We start from the raw sequence: 17461 nt of genomic DNA on the forward strand, positions 1-17461 counted from the left end.
CCTGGAATTATCAACGTCAGGAAAATGTTCTTTCTTTGCATAATCTGTCCGGGGCGGAGATTGAGTGGAAAGACAAATACGGGCCAACAACTGTATTGGGCTGCCATTAGACCAAACACACTGAACCCATCCGTGCTGATGCCGACTCGAGGATGCCTCGGATCTGCCGCTTTGTCAGCATGTAATTCATCAAACTTTTTCCATGCAACACCATCCGATGTGTGTACGATCATCAGATTCCCATCTGCAGCTAGTTCGGTTCTTTTGCCCGTTTTGTGCCATGTCATCTGTCTGGCTGTCTCTTCGACAATGAATAGACGTTGAAGTCTTGGTACGATTGGCATATACCGAAGAACACTAACGGGGATTTTGGTCTATTTCTTCTCACCCATACCGTTGTCTACCACAACATACCTGGAAGACTTGCAAATGGGACAATAGTTCAAGTCCGCATAGTCAAGCCTAAATAAGACACATCCTTTCTCACAGGCATGTATCTTCTCATAGGGCATCTTCAGTGCACGGAGGATTTTGTCCGACTGGTACAGGTTTGCAGGCATTACATGGCCTTTGGGTAGAAAGCGTCCAAATACTATCATCATTGCGTCGTAGCATTCTCTGCCCAAGTTGAACTGAGCCTTCAGAGCCATTACTTGTGAGATGGCATCCAACTGACAAAGCTCAGTGTGCTCATGGAGCGGACGTTTTGAAGACTCCAACATTTCATTGAAGGCCTTTACAGATTCCTCCATCTCCTCGTCCGAATCCCGAGAATCATCGAAGTCTTGCACCATGTTTTCCATCCCGGTACCATGCTCGTCAGTGCGATGACGATCCACCTCAGCTCGGTCACGTTGGGCAGACTCACCATGATATGTCCACACCGTATAATCGGGCGTAAAACCACTCTTCTGCAGGTGTTTGCCCATTTCAGCCTCTGTCCTCTTTTCCCAATTGCCGCACCGTAAACAGGGGCACCAGGTTTTCCTCTGGCCATTTGCAAATGCGGCTTGCACAAACCCCTTGGTTTTTGTGAACCATTCAGTGCTCCATTTGTTCTGACCAGTGTGACCGGTGTACATCCACGCACGATCACTCATCTTGACTTTCAGAGCTACTGGACACACAACAAATATATATATATATATATATATATAATTCACCATGTATATATTCATCAGTTGATCTACTTTGTCAATTTTATTACGTCCATGCAACCTACACTCTAATAGGTAATGATAGGTCCTAATCCCACCCGAGTATGTGTAGATTGGGTTCATTTTCCCATGCTACGCTCCGGATCCGACGCAAAATTTCAGCAACACCTCCCCGCTGTTCTCCTATTACACGTCTCTGCAATAAACAGAGAGGATGTGTACCCGGAGAACAACAGGGGAGGCACTGACGAAATTTATGCGTCGGATCCAGAGCAAAGCATATGGGAAAACGAACCCAATCTACACATACTCGGGCTGTCCATGGATAGCGTTGGACAATTCGAAAGAATCACGGTTATAAATATGCAAATGCATGCATATTTATAACTATAACGCTTTAGAACGGGAGACACATATTGGTTACGCATACTGATGATTCAAGACAGATATATAGCTAGCTATCAAGTTTCATCGGCACGAACACCGGAACAGAGCAAATAATTAAGGGGGGAGGAGGACATGTCATTTGTGCTCACCCACGAACAAAGGGGCAGAGCTCGTCAAACGCACGGGGAGGTCGTCGAACACCAAACCTTGCAGCGATGAAACAACTGCACATTTAAATCTACCCGATCAACACAATTATATATGATGTTTTTCATAACAAAATCAAAAAATATATGACCTAACCCATAATTCACAAATATATAACCCCGTCGGCCTCTGGAAGGCCAAAGAGCACCTTTTCGGGAGGTGTCGGGGGTCGGGGTGTCGTGTCGGTGTCGGGGTGCCGTGTCAGGGTCGGGGTGCTGTTTCGGGGTCGGGGTGTCGTGTCGGGGTCGATCAGGGTGTCGGGGTGTGGTGTCGGGGTCGGGGTGTCGGGGTCAGGGGGTCAGGGGGTCGGGGTGTTGGGGTGTGGTGTCGGGGTCAGGGTGTCGGGGTCAGGGGGTCAGGGTGCTGTTTCGGGGTCGGGGTGTGGTGTCGGGGTCGGGGTGTCGAGGTCAGGGGGTCAGGGGGTCGGGGTGTAGGGGTGTGGTGTCGGGGTCAGGTGGTCGGGGTGTCGGGGTGTCATGTCGGGGTCGGGGTGTCGGGGTCAGGGGGTCGGGGTGTTTCCTTCTATCCTTCTTCTTCTTTCCTTTCTTCTTCTTCTTCTTCTTTCCTTCTCTTCTTCTTCCCCTTCTACATATTCTTCTTTTCTTCTTCTTCTTTTTTCATATTTTTTCTACTTCTTTTAATAATATAACTAATTATCTAAACCCTAACACTAACACATACACATACACTAACACTAACACTAACACATATCTAGACCTAAATCTAACACTACACTAAATCTAACACTAACACTAACACATATATAGACCTAAATCTAACACAAACAATTAAACAGAAAAAAAGAAAAAACAGGAAAAAAATAACTCACCGAAGCTCGGGGGGGTGGCGATGGCGACGGGGGCGGCGGGCGGCAGGGTGGCGATGGCGACGGGGGTGGCAGGGCTCCGGGGCGGTGGAGCTCAGCGGAGCCGGCAGGGAGGCGGGGCCGATGGGGCCGCGGTGGCACCGGGGGCGACGGGGCAGGCTGCGGCGGGTGGCGGCGGCGGCGGCGGGTGCTGGGGGCGGTGGCAGGGGCGGGGGCAGGTGGCGGCGGCGGCGGCGGATGCTGGGGGCGGGGGCGGTGGCGGCGGCGGTGGCGGTGGCGGGGTGGTGGGGCGACGGGGCAGGCTGCGGCGGGTGGCGGGGGTGGCGGCGGGTGGGGGGGCGGCGCCACGCGGCGGGGGGTCGATCTGTTCGTGGAGAGAAACAGAGAGGAAGGGGGTGGGGGCTCGGCCGTTAGTTAGGTTAGTGAAGTTAGGTCTTTGCTGTCCGCTATTTTTCTCTCTTTGTCGTCCGCTAGCGGACGGCAAAGAGGGGAGCCGTTAAGTTTTGTCTAATCAGCTCGTAAGTGGGGCCACCTCTCACTTTGCCGTCACCCAGCTGACGGCAAAGAATCTTTGTCGTGAGCTAGCGGACGGCAAAGAACTGGCTGATGGCAAAATCCTTCTTTGCCATCAGCCAGTTCTTTGTCGTCCTTTTTTGTAAGCGGACGGCAAAGACCTTCTTTGCCGTCAGCTAGCAGACGGCAAAGAACTGGCAGACGGCAAATAAGCTAATTCCAGTAGTGTTCCTCCTATATATACCTACGTACCCCCAAACGATCAGATACGGAGCCAAAAACCTAATTCCACCGCCGCAACCTTCTGTACCCACGAGATCCCATCTTGGGGCCTGTTCCGGAGCTCCACCGGAAGGGGCATCGATCACGGAGGGCTTCTACATCAACACCATAGCCCCTCCGATGAAGTGTGAGTAGTTTACCTCAGACCTTCGGGTCCATAGTTATTAGCTAGATTGCTTCTTCTCTCTTTTTGGATCTCAATACAATGTTCTCCCCCTCTCTCGTGGAGATCTATTCGATGTAACCTTCTTTTTGCGGTGTGTTTGTTGAGACCGATGAATTGTGGGTTTATGATCAAGTTTATCTATGAACAATATTTGAATCTTCTCTGAATTCTTTTATGTATGATTGGTTATCTTTGCAAGTCTCTTTGAATTATCAGTTTGGTTTGGCCTACTAGATTGATCTTTCTTGCAATGGGAGAAGTGCTTAGCTTTGGGTTCAATCTTGCGGTGTCCTTTCCCAGTGACACCAGGGGCAGCAAGGCACGTATTGTATTGTTGCCATCGAGGATAACAAGATGGGTTTTTTATCATATTGCATGAATTTATCCCTCTACATCATGTCATCTTGCTTAAGGCGTTACTCTGTTCTTATGAACTTAATACTCTAGATGCATGCTGGATAGCGGTCGATGTGTGGAGTAATAGTAGTAGATGCAGGTAGGAGTCGGTTTACTTGTCTTAGACGTGATGCCTATATACATGATAATACCTAGATATTCTCATAACTATGCTCAATTCTGTCAATTGCTCAACAGTAATTTGTTCACCCACCGTAAAATACTTATGCTCATGAGAGAAGCCATTAGTGAAACCTATGGCCCCGGGGTCTATTTTCCATCATATTAATCTTCCAATACTTAGTTATTTTCCTTTGCTTTTATTTTACTTTGCATCTTTATCATAAAAATACCAAAATATTATCTTATCATATCTATCAGATCTCACTCTTGTAAGTGACCATGTAGTGATTGACAACCCCTTATCGCGTTGGTTGCGAGGATTTATTTGTTTTGTGTAGGTGCGAGGGACTCGCGCGTAGCCTCCTACTGGATTGATACCTTGGTTCTCAAAAACTGAGGGAAATACTTAGGCTACTTTGCTGCATCACCCTTTCCTCTTCAAGGGAAAACCAACACAGTGCTCAAGAGGTAGCAGTCATATCGTAGCGGTGCTTAGGTGAAGCCCTGCGTCGGTAGCAACATCATCACTGTCACCACGCCGTCGTGCTGACGGAACTCTCCCGTGAAGCTCTGCTGGATCGGAGTTCGCGGGACGTCATCGAGCTGAACGTGTGCTGGACTCGGAGGTGCCGTACGTTCGGTACTTGGATCGGTTGGCTCGTGAAGACGTACGACTACATCAACTGCGTTGTGCTAACACTTCCGCTTTCGGTCTACGAGGGTACGTGGACAACATTTTCCCCTCTCGTTGCTATGCATCACCATGATCTAGTGTGTGCGTAGGAATTTTTTTGAATTTACTACGTTCCCCAATAGTGGCATCCGAGCCAGGTTTTATGCGTAGATGTTATATGCACGAGTAGAACACAAGTGAGTTGTGGACGGTACAAGTCATACTGCTTACCAGCATGTCATACTTTGGTTCGGCGGTATTGTTGGATGAAGCGGCCCGGACCGACATTACGCGTACGCTTACGCGAGACTGGTTCTACCGACGTGCTTTGCACATAGGTGGCTGGCGGGTGTCAGTTTCTCCAACTTTAGTTGAACCGAGTGTGGCTACGCCCGGTCCTTGAGAAGGTTAAAACAACACTAACTTGACGAACTAACATTGTGGTTTTGATGCGTAGGTAAGAACGGTTCTTGCTCAGCCCGTAGCAGCCACGTAAAACTTGCAACAACAAAGTAGAGGACGTCTAACTTGTTTTTGCAGGGCATGTTGTGATGTGATATGGTCAAGGCATGATGCTATATTTTATTGTATGAGATGATCATGTTTTGTAACCGAGTTATCGGCAACTGGCAGGAGCCATATGGTTGTCACTTCATTGTATGCAATGCAATCGCCCTGTAATTGCTTTACTTTATCACTAAGCGGTAGCGATAGTCGTAGAAGCAATAGTTGGCGAGACGACAACAATGCTACGATGGAGATCAAGGTGTCGCGCCGGTGACGATGGTGATCATGACGGTGCTTCGGAGATGGAGATCACAAGCACAAGATGATGATGGCCATATCATATCACTTATATTGATTGCATGTGATGTTTATCTTTTATGCATCTTATTTTGCTTCGGTTGACGGTAGCATTATAAGATGATCTCTCACTAAATTTGAAGATAAAGGTGTTCTCCCTGAGTATGCACCGTTGCCAAAGTTCGTCGTGCCGAGACACCACGTGATGATCGGGTGAGATAAGCTCTACATTCATCTACAACGGGTGCAAGCCAGTTTTTGCACACGCAAAATACTCAGGTTAAACTTGACGAGCCTAGCATATGCAGATATGGCCTCGGAACACTGAGACCGAAAGGTCGAGCGTGAATCATATAGTAGATATGATCAGCATAGTGATGTGCACCATTGAAAACTACTCTATCTCACGTGATGATCGAAAATGGTTTAGTTGATTTGGATCACGTGATCACTTAGATGATTAGAGGGATGTCTATCTAAGTGGTAGTTCTTAAGTAATATGATTAATTGAACTTAAATTTATCATGAACTTAGTACCTGATAGTATTTTGCTTGTCTTTGTTGATTGTAGATAGATGGCCCGTGCTGTTGTTCTGTTGAATTTTAATGCGTTCCTTGAGAAAGCAAAGTTGAAAGATGATGGTAGCAATTACACGGACTGGGTCCGTAACTTGAGGATTATCCTCATTGCTGCACAGAACAATTACGTCCTGGAAGCACCGCTAGGTGTACCACCTGCGCCGGCAACTGCAGACATTGTGAATGCCTGGCAGTCGCGTGTTGATGACTACTCGATAGTTCAGTGTGCCATGCTTTACGGCTTAGAACCGGGACTTCAATGACGTTTTGAACGTCATGGAGCATATGAGATGTTCCAGGAGTTGAAGTTAATATTTCAAGCAAATGCCCGGATTGAGAGATATGAAGTCTCCAATAAGTTCTACAGCTGCAAAATGGAAGAGAATAGTTCTGTCAGTGAACATATACTCAGAATGTCTGGGTACTGCAATCACTTGATTCAACTGGGAGTTAATCTTCCGGATGATAGTGTCATTGACAGAATTCTTCAATCACTGCCACCAAGCTACAAGAGCTTCGTGATGAACTATAATATGCAAGGGATGGATAAGACAATTCCCGAGCTCTTCGCAATGCTAAAAGTTGCGGAGGTAGAAATCAAGAAGGAGCATCAAGTGTTGATGGTCAACAAGACCACCAGTTTCAAGAAAAAGGGCAAAGGGAAGAAGAAGGGGAACTTCAAAAAGAATAGCAAACAAGTTGCTGCTCAAGAGAAGAAACCCAAGTCTGGACCTAAACCTGAGACTGAGTGCTTCTACTGCAAGCAGACTGGTCACTGGAAGCGGAACTGCCCCAAGTATTTGGCGGATAAGAAGGATGGCAAGGTGAACAAAGGTATAAGTGATATACATGTTATTGATGTGTACCTTACTAGAGCTCGCAATAGCACCTGGGTATTTGATACTAGTTCTGTTGCTAATATTTGCAACTCGAAATAGGGACTACGGATTAAGCGAAGACCTGGCTAAGGATGAGGTGACGATGCGCGTGGGAAATGGTTCCAAAGTCGATGTGATCGCCGTCGGCACGCTACCTCTACATCTACCTTCGGGATTAGTTTTAGACCTAAATAATTGTTATTTGGTGCCAGCGTTAAGCATGAACATTATATCTGGATCTTGTTTGATGCGAGACGGTTATTCATTTAAATCTGAGAATAATGGTTGTTCTATTTATATGAGTAATATCTTTTATGGTCATGCACCCTTGAAGAGTGGTCTATTTTTGTTGAATCTCGATAGTAGTGATACACATATTCATAATGTTGAAGCCAAAAGATGCAGAGTTGATAATGATAGTGCAACTTATTTGTGGCACTGCCGTTTGGGTCATATTGGTGTAAAGCGCATGAAGAAACTCCATATTGATGGACTTTTGGAATCACTTGATTATGAATCACTTGGTACTTGCGAACCATGACTTATGGGCAAGATGACTAAAACGCTGTTCTCCGGAACAATGGAGCGAGCAATAGATTTGTTGGTGATCATACATACTGATGTATGTGGTCTGATGAATGTTGAGGCTCGTGGCGGGTATCGTTATTTTCTCACCTTCACAGATGATTTGAGCAGATATGGGTATATCTACTTAATGAAACATAAGTCTGAAACATTTGAAAAGTTCAAAGAATTTCAGAGTGAAGTGGAAAATCATCGTAATAAGAAAATAAAGTTTCTATGATCTGATCGTGGAGGAGAATATTTGAGTTACGAGTTTGGTCTACATTTGAAACAATGCGGAATAGTTTCGCAACTCACGCCACCCGGAACACCACAGCGTAATGGTGTGTCTGAACGTTGTAATCATACTTTACTAGATATCGTGCGATCTATGGTGTCTCTTACTGATTTACCGCTATCATTTTGGGGTTATGCTTTAGAGACGGCTGCATTCACGTTAAATAGGGCACCATCGAAATCCGTTGAGACGACGCCTTATGAACTGTGGTTTGGCAAGAAACCAAAGTTGTCGTTTATTAAAGTTTGGGGCTGCGATGCTTATGTGAAAAAGCTTCAACCTGATAAGCTCAAACCCAAATTGGAGAAATGTGTCTTCATAGGATACCCAAAGGAAACTGTTGGGTACACCTTCTATCACAGATCCGAAGGCAAGACATTCGTTGCTAAGAATGGATCCTTTCTAGAGAAGGACTTTCTCTCGAAAGAAGTGAGTGGGAGGAAAGTAGAACTTGATGAGGTAACTGTACCTGCTCCCTTATTGGAAAGTAGTTCATCACGGAAACCGGTTCCTGTGAAACCTACACCAATTAGTGAGGAAGCTAATGATATTGATCATGAAACTTCAGATCAAGTTACTACTGAACATCGTAGGTCAACCAGAGTAAGATCCGCACCAGAGTGGTATGGTAATCCTATTCTGGAGGTCATGTTACTTGACCAAGGCGAACCTACGAACTATGAACAAGCGATGGTGAGCCCAGATTCCGCACAATGGCTTGAGGCCATGAAATCTGAGATGGGATCCATGTATGAGAACAAAGTGTGGACTTTGGTTGACTTGCCCGATGATCGGCAAGCCATTGAGAATAATTGGATCTTCAAGAAGAAGACTGACGCTGACGGTAATGTTACTGTCTATAAAGCTCGACTTGTTGCGAAAGGTTTTCGACAAGTTCAAGGGATTGACTACGATGAGACTTTCTCACCCGTAGCGATGCTTAAGTCTGTCCGAATCATGTTAGCAATTGCCGCATTTTATGATTATGAAATTTGGCAGATGGATGTCGAAACTGCATTCCTGAATGGATTTCTGGAAGAAGAGTTGTATATGATGCAACCAGAAGGTTTTGTCGATCCAAAGGGAGCTAACAAAGTGTGCAAGCTCCAGCGATCCATTTATGGACTGGTGCAAGCCTCTCGGAGTTGGAATAAACGTTTTGATAGTGTGATCAAAGCATATGGTTTTATATAGACTCTTTGAGAAGCCTGTATTTACAAGAAAGTGAGTGGGAGCTCTGTAGCATTTCTGATATTATATGTGGATGACATATTGCTGATTGGAAATGATATAGAATTTCTGGACAACATAAAAGGATATTTGAATAAGAGTTTTTCTATGAAAGACCTCGGTGAAGCTGCTTACATATTAGGCATCAAGATCTATAGAGATAGATCAAGACGCTTGATAGGACTTTCACAAAGCACATACCTTGACAAAGTTTTGAAGAAGTTCAAAATGGATCAAGCAAAGAAAGGGTTCTTTCCTGTGTTACAAGGTGTGAAGTTGAGTCAGACTCAATGCCCGACCACTGCAGAAGATAGAGAGAAAATGAAAGGTGTTCCCTATGCTTTAGCCATAGGCTCTATCATGTATGCAATGCTGTGTACCGAACCTAATGTGTGTCTTGCTATTAGCCTAGCAGGGAGGTACCAAAGTAATCCACGAGTGGATCACTAGACAGCGGTCAAGAACATCCTGAAATACCTGAAAAGGACTAAGGATATGTTTCTCGTTTATGGAGGTGACAAAGAGCTAGTCATAAATGGTTACGTTGATGCAAGCTTTGACACTGATCCGGACGATTCTAAATCGCAAACCAGATACATGTTTACATTGAACGGTGGAGCTGTCAGTTGGTGCAGTTCTAAACAAAGCATCGTGGCGGGATCTACGTGTGAAGCAGAGTACATAGCTGCTTTGGAAGTAGCAAATGAAGGAGTCTGGATGAAGGAGTTCATATCGATCTAGGTGTCATACCTAGTGCATCGGGTCCAATGAAAATCTTCTGTGACAATACTGGTGCAATTGCCTTGGCAAAGGAATCCAGATTTCACAAGAGGACCAAGCACATCAAGAGACGCTTCAATTCCATCCGGGACCAAGTCCAGGTGGGAGACATAGAGATTTGCAAGATACATACGGATCTGAATATTGCAGACCCATTGACTAAGCCTCTTCCACGAGCAAAACATGATCAACACCAAAACTCCATGGGTGTTAGAATCATTACTGTATAATCCAGATTATTGACTCTAGTGCAAGTGGGAGACTGAAGGAAATATGCCCTAGAGGCAATAATAAAGTTATTATTTATTTCCTCATATCATGATAAATGTTTATATTCATGCTAGAATTGTATTAACCGAAAACATAATACATGTGTGAATACATAGACAAACATAATGTCACTAGTATGCCTCTACTTAACTAGCTCGTTAATCGAAGATGGTTGAGTTTCCTAGCCATGGACATGAGTTGTCATTTGATTAACGGGATCACATCATTAGAAGAATGATGTGATTGACTTGACCCATTCCGTTAGCTTAGCACTTGATCGTTTAGTATGATGCTATTGCTTTCTTCATGACTTATACATGTTCCTATGACTATGAGATTATGCAACTCCCGTTTACCGGACGAACACTTTGTGTGCCACCAAACGTCACAACGTAACTGGGTGATTATAAAGGTGCTCTACAGGTGTCTCCGAAGGTACTTGTTGAGTTGGCGTATTTCGAGATTAGGATTTGTCACTCCGATTGTCGGGGAGGTATCTCTGGGCTCTCTCGGTAATGCACATCACTATAAGCCTTGCAAGCAATGTGACAAATGAGTTAGTTACGGGATGATGCATTACAGAAAGAGTAAAGAGACTTGCCGGTAACGAGATTGAACTAGGTATTGAGATACCGACGATCGAATCTCGGGCAAGTAACATACCGATGACAAAGGGAACAATGTATGTTGTTATGCGGTTTGACCGATAAAGATCTCCGTAGAATATGTAGGAGCCAATATGAGCATCCAGGTTCCTCTATTGGTTATTGACCGGAGACGTGTCTCGGTCATGTCTACATAGTTCTCGAACCCGTAGGGTCCGCACGCTTAAAGTTAGATGACGATCAGTATTATGAGTTTTGTGTTTTGATGTACCGAAGGTAGTTTGGAGTCCCGGATATGATCACGGACATGACGAGGAGTCTCGAAATGGTCGAGACATAAATATTGATATATTGGAAGCCTATATTTGGATATCGGAAGTGTTCCGAGTGAAATCAGGATTTTACCGGAGTACCGGGGGTTACCGGAACCCCCCGGGGAAGTAATGGGCCGATTGGGCCTTAGTGGAGAACAGAGAGGGCAGCCAGGAGGTGGCGCGCGGCCCCCCTTGCCCTAGTCCGAATTGGACAAGGGAAGGGGGCGGCGGCCTCCCTCTCCTTCCTTCTCTCCACCTCCTCCTTCCCCCCTTCTCCTACTCCTACTAGGAAAGGAGGAGTCCTACTCCCGGTGGGAGTAGGACTCCCCCCTTGGCGCGCCCTCCCTGGCCGGCCGCCTCTCCCCCCTTGTTCCTTTATATACGGGGGCAGGGGGGCACCTCTAGACACACAAGTTGATCTATTGATCTATTCCAGCCGTGTGCGGTGCTCCCTCCACCATATTCCACCTCAGTCATATCGTAGCGGTGCTTAGGCGAAGCCCTGCGTCGGTAGCAACATCATCACCGTCACCACGCCGTCGTGCTGACGGAACTCTCCCGTGAAGGTCTGCAGGATCAGAGTTCGCGGGACGTCATCGAGCTGAACGTGTGCTAAACTCGAAGGTGCCATACGTTCAGTACTTGGATCGGTCGGATCGTGAAGACGTACGGCTACAGCAACCGCGTTGTGCTAAAGCTTCCGCTTTCGGTCTACGAGGGTACGTGGACAACACTCTCCCCTCTCGTTGCTATGCATCACCATGATCCTGTGTGTGCGTAGGATATTTTTTGAAATTACTATGTTCCCCAACACGAGGCCGGTGGAGAAGATCAGCTTCTCTCGGTTAATGTTGATACAATAATAATCGATGACCACTCACTCTCATCCACGCCTAGTAATACCCACGGCACACAGGCCACACTCATGCATCATGTCCTGACTATGCGGGCCCACTGGTCACCCCTCCTCCATGCGCCTTGACTTCGTCAACCCCGTCTGGTCGTGGCTCGGTTGTCTCGCTGCCCAGTGGGGCCACCGTGGCAGGTGGGGTAGCCGTGTCAGCCGTGACATCCCCCCCCCCCCCCCCCGCTTGTGTGCCGACTTGTCCCCAAGGTGGTGTAGAGGGAAATCGCTGCTGCAGCGCCAATGGGTCTTCCCATGTTGGCAGCGACGGGGGAAGGTGGCTCCCTTGCACCCGGATGCGAGGGCGGATGTCGCCGGCCACACGCACCATCTTGCGGTCAAGCACCAGCTCCGGAACATGTTCTGCCTGCAAAATTGAGTTATTTGGAGGTAGATCAGCACTTACTGGCACAGTAGCTCCAGAGGCCTTCTTCAGTTGTGAGACATGCACCACAGGGTGGATGCGGCTGGAAGTAGGCAGTTGTAGTTTGTATGCCACTTGCCCGATTCGAGCCAACACTCTGTATGGCCCATAGTAGCGGAAGGCGAGCTTCTGGTTCGGTCGTTGCGCCACTGATGATTGGATGAACGGCTGTAGCTTGAGCAGCACAGCATCCCCAACGGCAAACTCTCTATCTGTACGGTGTCGATCGGCCTGAACCTTCATGCGATCCTGTGCACGCTTGAGCTGTTGCTGCAAGTGTTCAAGCATCACTTCTCTTTACTGGAGCCATGCTGCAAGATCAGGGACTGCGCACTCATTGATCTGTGCGACGCCAAACTCTTAGGGAAGGTGGTCGTAGATGACCTCGAATGGAGTCTTGCCCTGAGCCGAATGAAAGGATGTATTATACCATTATTCCGCGAGAGACAGCCATTTTGACCAATTGCCAGGGCAGGAGTGGACGGCGCACCTTAGGTATCCTTCCAGGCACTGATTGACGCATTCGGTTTGCTGGGGTGGTATGATGAACTGAGACGCAGGTCCGTCCGACAGAGTTTGAACAGTTCCTGCCACACATGCCCTGTAAATATACGGTCCCGATCTGATATGATGGCTAGTGGCAAGCCATGGAGTCGGAAGATTTCCTTCATAAAGACTTTGGCAATTTGGAGAGCCGTGAATGGGTGAGTCAGGGGCACAAAATGCGCGTATTTGGAGAACTTGTCAACCACTACCAAAACCATGTCGTACCCTCCTGACCGAGGCAACCTCTCAATGAAATCGAGTGAGATAACTAACCATGGTTTTTGAGGTATTGGCAACGGTTGAAGGAGCCCTGCTGGCAAGATGCGCTCCGTTTTCGCTTGCTGGCACACCATACAGTTGCGCACCAGGGTCTTGACCTACAGCTTCATTCCTTTCCACGTGAACAATCGCTTGACCCTGTTGTAGGTGGCATGGAAGCCCGAATGGCCACCCGCGGCACTGTCATGAAGCGCTCGAATCAGGTGTTGTTGGGTGTCAGTATCTTCACCAATCCACACTCTCCCTCGGAAGCGCAGGATGCCATCCTGCAAGGTGTAATCGGGCTCACTGTCCGGTGCCAGGGCTAGCTTTGTCATACGTTGCTGCGCCGCTGGATCTGCCTGGTAACTGTGCTTGATAGCTTCTAACCACTTAGGTTTACATATGGAGATTGCGGCCATCTCTGATTCTGGCTTGTGCTCGCATCGGGACAGCGCGTCTGCCGCTCGATTTGTCACCCCCGTTTTGTACTGGATTGTGTATTGCAGGCCAATCAGCTTTGTAAACGCCCGTTGTTGAATTGGGGTATTGAGTCATTGATCCGTCAGATTCAACAGACTTTTTTGATCTGTGCGGACCATGAACTCTAAATGTTGCAGGTAGGGCCGCCAGTGGTCGATGGCCAGAAGTAGAGCCAGGCATTCTTTCTCGTACGCCGAGAGGCCTAGGTTTCGTGGAGCCAATGCTTTGCTGAGATACGCAACGGGATGTCCTCCTTGCATCAGAACTGCGCCAATTCCCGTGGCACTCGCGTCCGTTTCTACGACAAATTGCTTTCGGAAATCTGGCAGTGCGAGCACTGGGGCCTGCACCAAGGCTTGTTTCAGCGCAGAGAACGCGGCCTCGGCCGTTGGTGTCCATATGAAGATCGCCCCTTTCTTCAGCATTTCAGTGAGGGGTTTGCTGAGTACTCCAAAGAAGCGAACAAATTTCCGATAATAACCTGCTAACCCAAAGAATCCACGTAACTCTTTGACATTCTGCGGCTGCGGCCATTCTTGCACTACTTGGATCTTGCTCTTGTCTATGGCCACCCCCTTGTCACTGATGACGTGTCCCAGGTAACTGATTTCCTGTTGGGAAAACGTGCATTTGGACATCTTGGCCTTGAGATCTTTCTCGGCCAATAGCTGCAAGACGCGTTTCAGTAGCTGTCGATGCTCTTCCAGCTCTTCAGAGTGGATTAATATGTCGTCCATGAATGCCAAAACCCCGTGGCGAAGAACTGGCTTAAGCACGGTGTCGACCACCCCTTGGAAAGTTGCAAGAGCGTACGCGAGGCCGTACGGCATCACTCTGAACTGAAAGTGCCCCAAGTGCGTTCGGAATGCTGTCTTGTGCTCATCCTCCGGGACCAAGCGGATTTGATGATATCCGGCTCGCAAATCCAACTTCGAGAACCACTTAGAACCAGCCAACTCGTCGAGCAGCTCGTCGATCACAGGCATCGGGTAGGTTTTCTTGACAGTGATGGTGTTGAGATGACGGTAATCGACACAGAAACGCCATGTTTGGTCCTTCTTCTTGACCAGCAGCACGGGCGATGAAAATGCGCTCGTACTGGGTGTGATGATCCCTTTTTCCAACATCTCCTTGACCTGAGCTTCTATCTCGTCTTTCTGTTCAGGAGTGTAGCGATACGGTCTGATGTTGATCGTTTTGACCCCTTCAAGCAGAGGAATAGTATGGTCCCATGGTTAACGATCGGGCAACTTGGATGGCTCTGCAAACACTGAGTGGAAACTGTCGATGACATGTTGAATGGCTGGAGGCACTTCTGTGGCTTTGTCTGAGTGATCGATTGCACACAGTGATATCACATGAGCAATAGAATTACTTTGCTCCAGCCTGAGTAACTGATCCATTGTCACTTGCTCAACTTGCTGAAGCTTGGGCTGCAATCCTACCAGGGTGATAGATGCTCCCTGATGCTGAAACTGCAGCGTTTTTGCTGTCCAATCGACCAACATACGTCCGCATGCTTCTAACCAATCCATTCCCACCACCATGTCATAAGAACCGAGAGGGAGAACTCTGACATCAGTCTCGAACCGCTGCCCTTGTGTTGTCTCACAAGCAGGTATGTATCCAAAACAAGTCAAGGTGCCTCCGTCTACAATCTTTACTGACACGGGCTGCATCAACTGAACTTGTGCTTTCAGTTTCTGAGTTGTTTCCTCACTGATGAAACTATGCGAGCTACCTAAGTCCACCAGGATCAGCACCTCGTGGCCATTGATCAAACCCAGCAATCGAACAGTTCGCGGGGTTGTTGCCCCTGTGGTCGCAACCTTGGAGATGGACATGAGTTGTTCCTCATCAGAATCTAACTCAGTCCCTTGCCTGTCTTGCGCTTCGGCCTGCAGCATCTCCAACAACTCTTCGACAACATGGAGTTGGACGGTGGCAGCGCACTGATGGCCCTGCCCCCATCGTTCCCCGCACTTGAAGTAGAGACCGCGCGCGCGACGGTAATTGCGCAGTGCGGCGACGCGGTCCTCGCCTCGTGCTGGTTTAGCGCGCCGGTCAGCTGCCCAAGCCGCGTCCAAAGCCCGACGATCTTCTGCCGCTGCTGGAGGCGCGGGGGGCACCGGGCGGGGATGTAATCCACCCGCAGCTGGCAGTGGACGAGCGGGGTGTCTCGCCTGGCCTGGGTCCTTCCGGGGCATCAGTCCCATCAGCTCCTCCTGTAACAGAGAAAGAGAAAAGGTGGAGTCCAAGTCTTGCGGGCGATGTAAAGCAACACCTACTTTAATGTCGGTTTTGAGACCATCAAGGAATTGCGTAGTGAAGAACAACGGATCAAAAGCAGGGTTATGAGCTAACAACCGATGCATGAGTTCCTCAAATTGTTCCATGTACACTGTAACCGACCCTATCCGACGAAGAGTATTAAACTGCCTAAGCTGAACTTGGTACTGTTCACGGCCAAATTTGGCACACACGGCTGAACAAAGCGTCTCCCAGGTGAAGGAGGTGTCGTGTGCTTCCTGCACATGCAGCCAACGCGCGGCATTACCCTCGAAATGGAGAGTAGATACCCGCACCCACATCTCTCTCTGAACTCCATAAACACTGAAATATTTTTCACATTTGTTTTTCCAGAATTGGGGGTTTTCGCCATCGAAGGATGGAAAATCAAGCCGCGGAAGGGCCCAATTGCCGTGTCCCCCGAAAGAAACGTGAGGCGACTGAGGTGGAAGATCAACAGTATGTGCCAGATCCCAGCCCAATTCGCCGGATTTCAAAGGAAAAGGGGGCCGGAGAGGCTCACCCGTGACCGGAGGCGGCACCAGGGTAGTGACTACCCCGTGTGCCGAGCCCCCGGAGTCGACGTTCCTGCTGTGGCCACTTGACCCGTGGTGCCCAGGGTCGTCGGTCGGAGGAGATGACACCGGCTGCACCACCGCGTCCTCAGGAGATGTCGAAGACGCAGTCAGCATGGGGTGGAGGGCGATCCGGCCGACCTGGGTACGCAGCTCGTCGAGTTGCTGCTGCAGGTTGGTCACCGACGGCCGCCAGAGCTCGAGCGACTGCTGGATCGCGTCGAGACGGGCGTCGTTGGCGGCGCGCCCGTCGTGGACCGCCTTCGCCAGGGCTGCGATCTGCTCTTCCATGGTTGCCGCATGCTGCGCTGCTTTGGTGTGGTAGCGGGGCTTCTGGTAGAGTGGATCCAGGATGATTGACCTCTGATACCAAGTTGTAAGGGTCCCGATCTAGATCTGGGGAAGGGATAGGAGGGGAAGGAGGACGAAGGAGGCCGGTGGAGAAGATCAGCTTCTCTCGGTTAATGTTGATACAATAATAATCGATGACCACTCACTCTCATCCACGCCTAGTAATACCCACGGCACGCAGGCCACACTCACGCAACGCGTCCTGACTATGCGGGCCCACTAGTCACCCCTCCTCCATGCGCCTTGACTTCGTCAACCCCGTCTAGTCGTGGCTCGGTTGTCTCGCTGCCCAGTGGGGCCGCCGTGGCAAGTGGGGTAGCCGTGCCAGCCGTGACAGCGCCTCTATACCATCCACCGATCCACCCATCAATACCGAAAACAAAATCAAGCGCCCTGCGCCCGGACGCGGATTTTTAGAGCACAGGCTCTTGGACACCTCCTATCCTCAGCATCTAATGTTGCTTTGAGATCCGTGCTACACAACTAACTTACTACATGAGAACTTTCTCTTTTTTGTTTCTTCAAAACAAAACAACAAGTGAACTTGAAACTTTCCAGGACAATAAAACATTCTTAGAA

At 48.5% G+C, this 17461-nt stretch overlaps 1 protein-coding gene across 1 annotated transcript; it reads right to left on the minus strand.

Moving 5' to 3' along the window:
* Positions 1–13303: 13303 nt before the first annotated feature.
* On the minus strand, positions 13304–16822 carry LOC141022460 (uncharacterized). Its single transcript, XM_073498723.1, has 3 exons — positions 15043–16822; positions 13784–14871; positions 13304–13675 (listed from the first exon to the last, which is right to left on the minus strand). The coding sequence occupies exons 1-3, from the start codon at positions 16820–16822 to the stop codon at positions 13304–13306; spliced, it is 3240 nt and encodes a 1079-aa protein (XP_073354824.1).
* Positions 16823–17461: the final 639 nt, after the last annotated feature.

Source organism: Aegilops tauschii, chromosome 5 (genome assembly GCF_002575655.3).
Source record: "Aegilops tauschii subsp. strangulata cultivar AL8/78 chromosome 5, Aet v6.0, whole genome shotgun sequence".
Taxonomy (NCBI): domain Eukaryota; kingdom Viridiplantae; phylum Streptophyta; class Magnoliopsida; order Poales; family Poaceae; genus Aegilops; species Aegilops tauschii.

Coding starts and splice junctions, on each gene's coding strand:
- LOC141022460 (XM_073498723.1), bottom strand. CDS start 16,822: ATGGAAGAGCAGATCGCAGCCCTGGCGAAGGCGGTCCACGACGGGCGC. Junction 14,872..15,042: donor GTTACTCAGGCTGGAGCAAA/GTAATTCTATTG, acceptor CTCTGCTTGAAG/GGGTCAAAACGATCAACATC. Junction 13,676..13,783: donor TGCAACATTTAGAGTTCATG/GTCCGCACAGAT, acceptor TACACAATCCAG/TACAAAACGGGGGTGACAAA.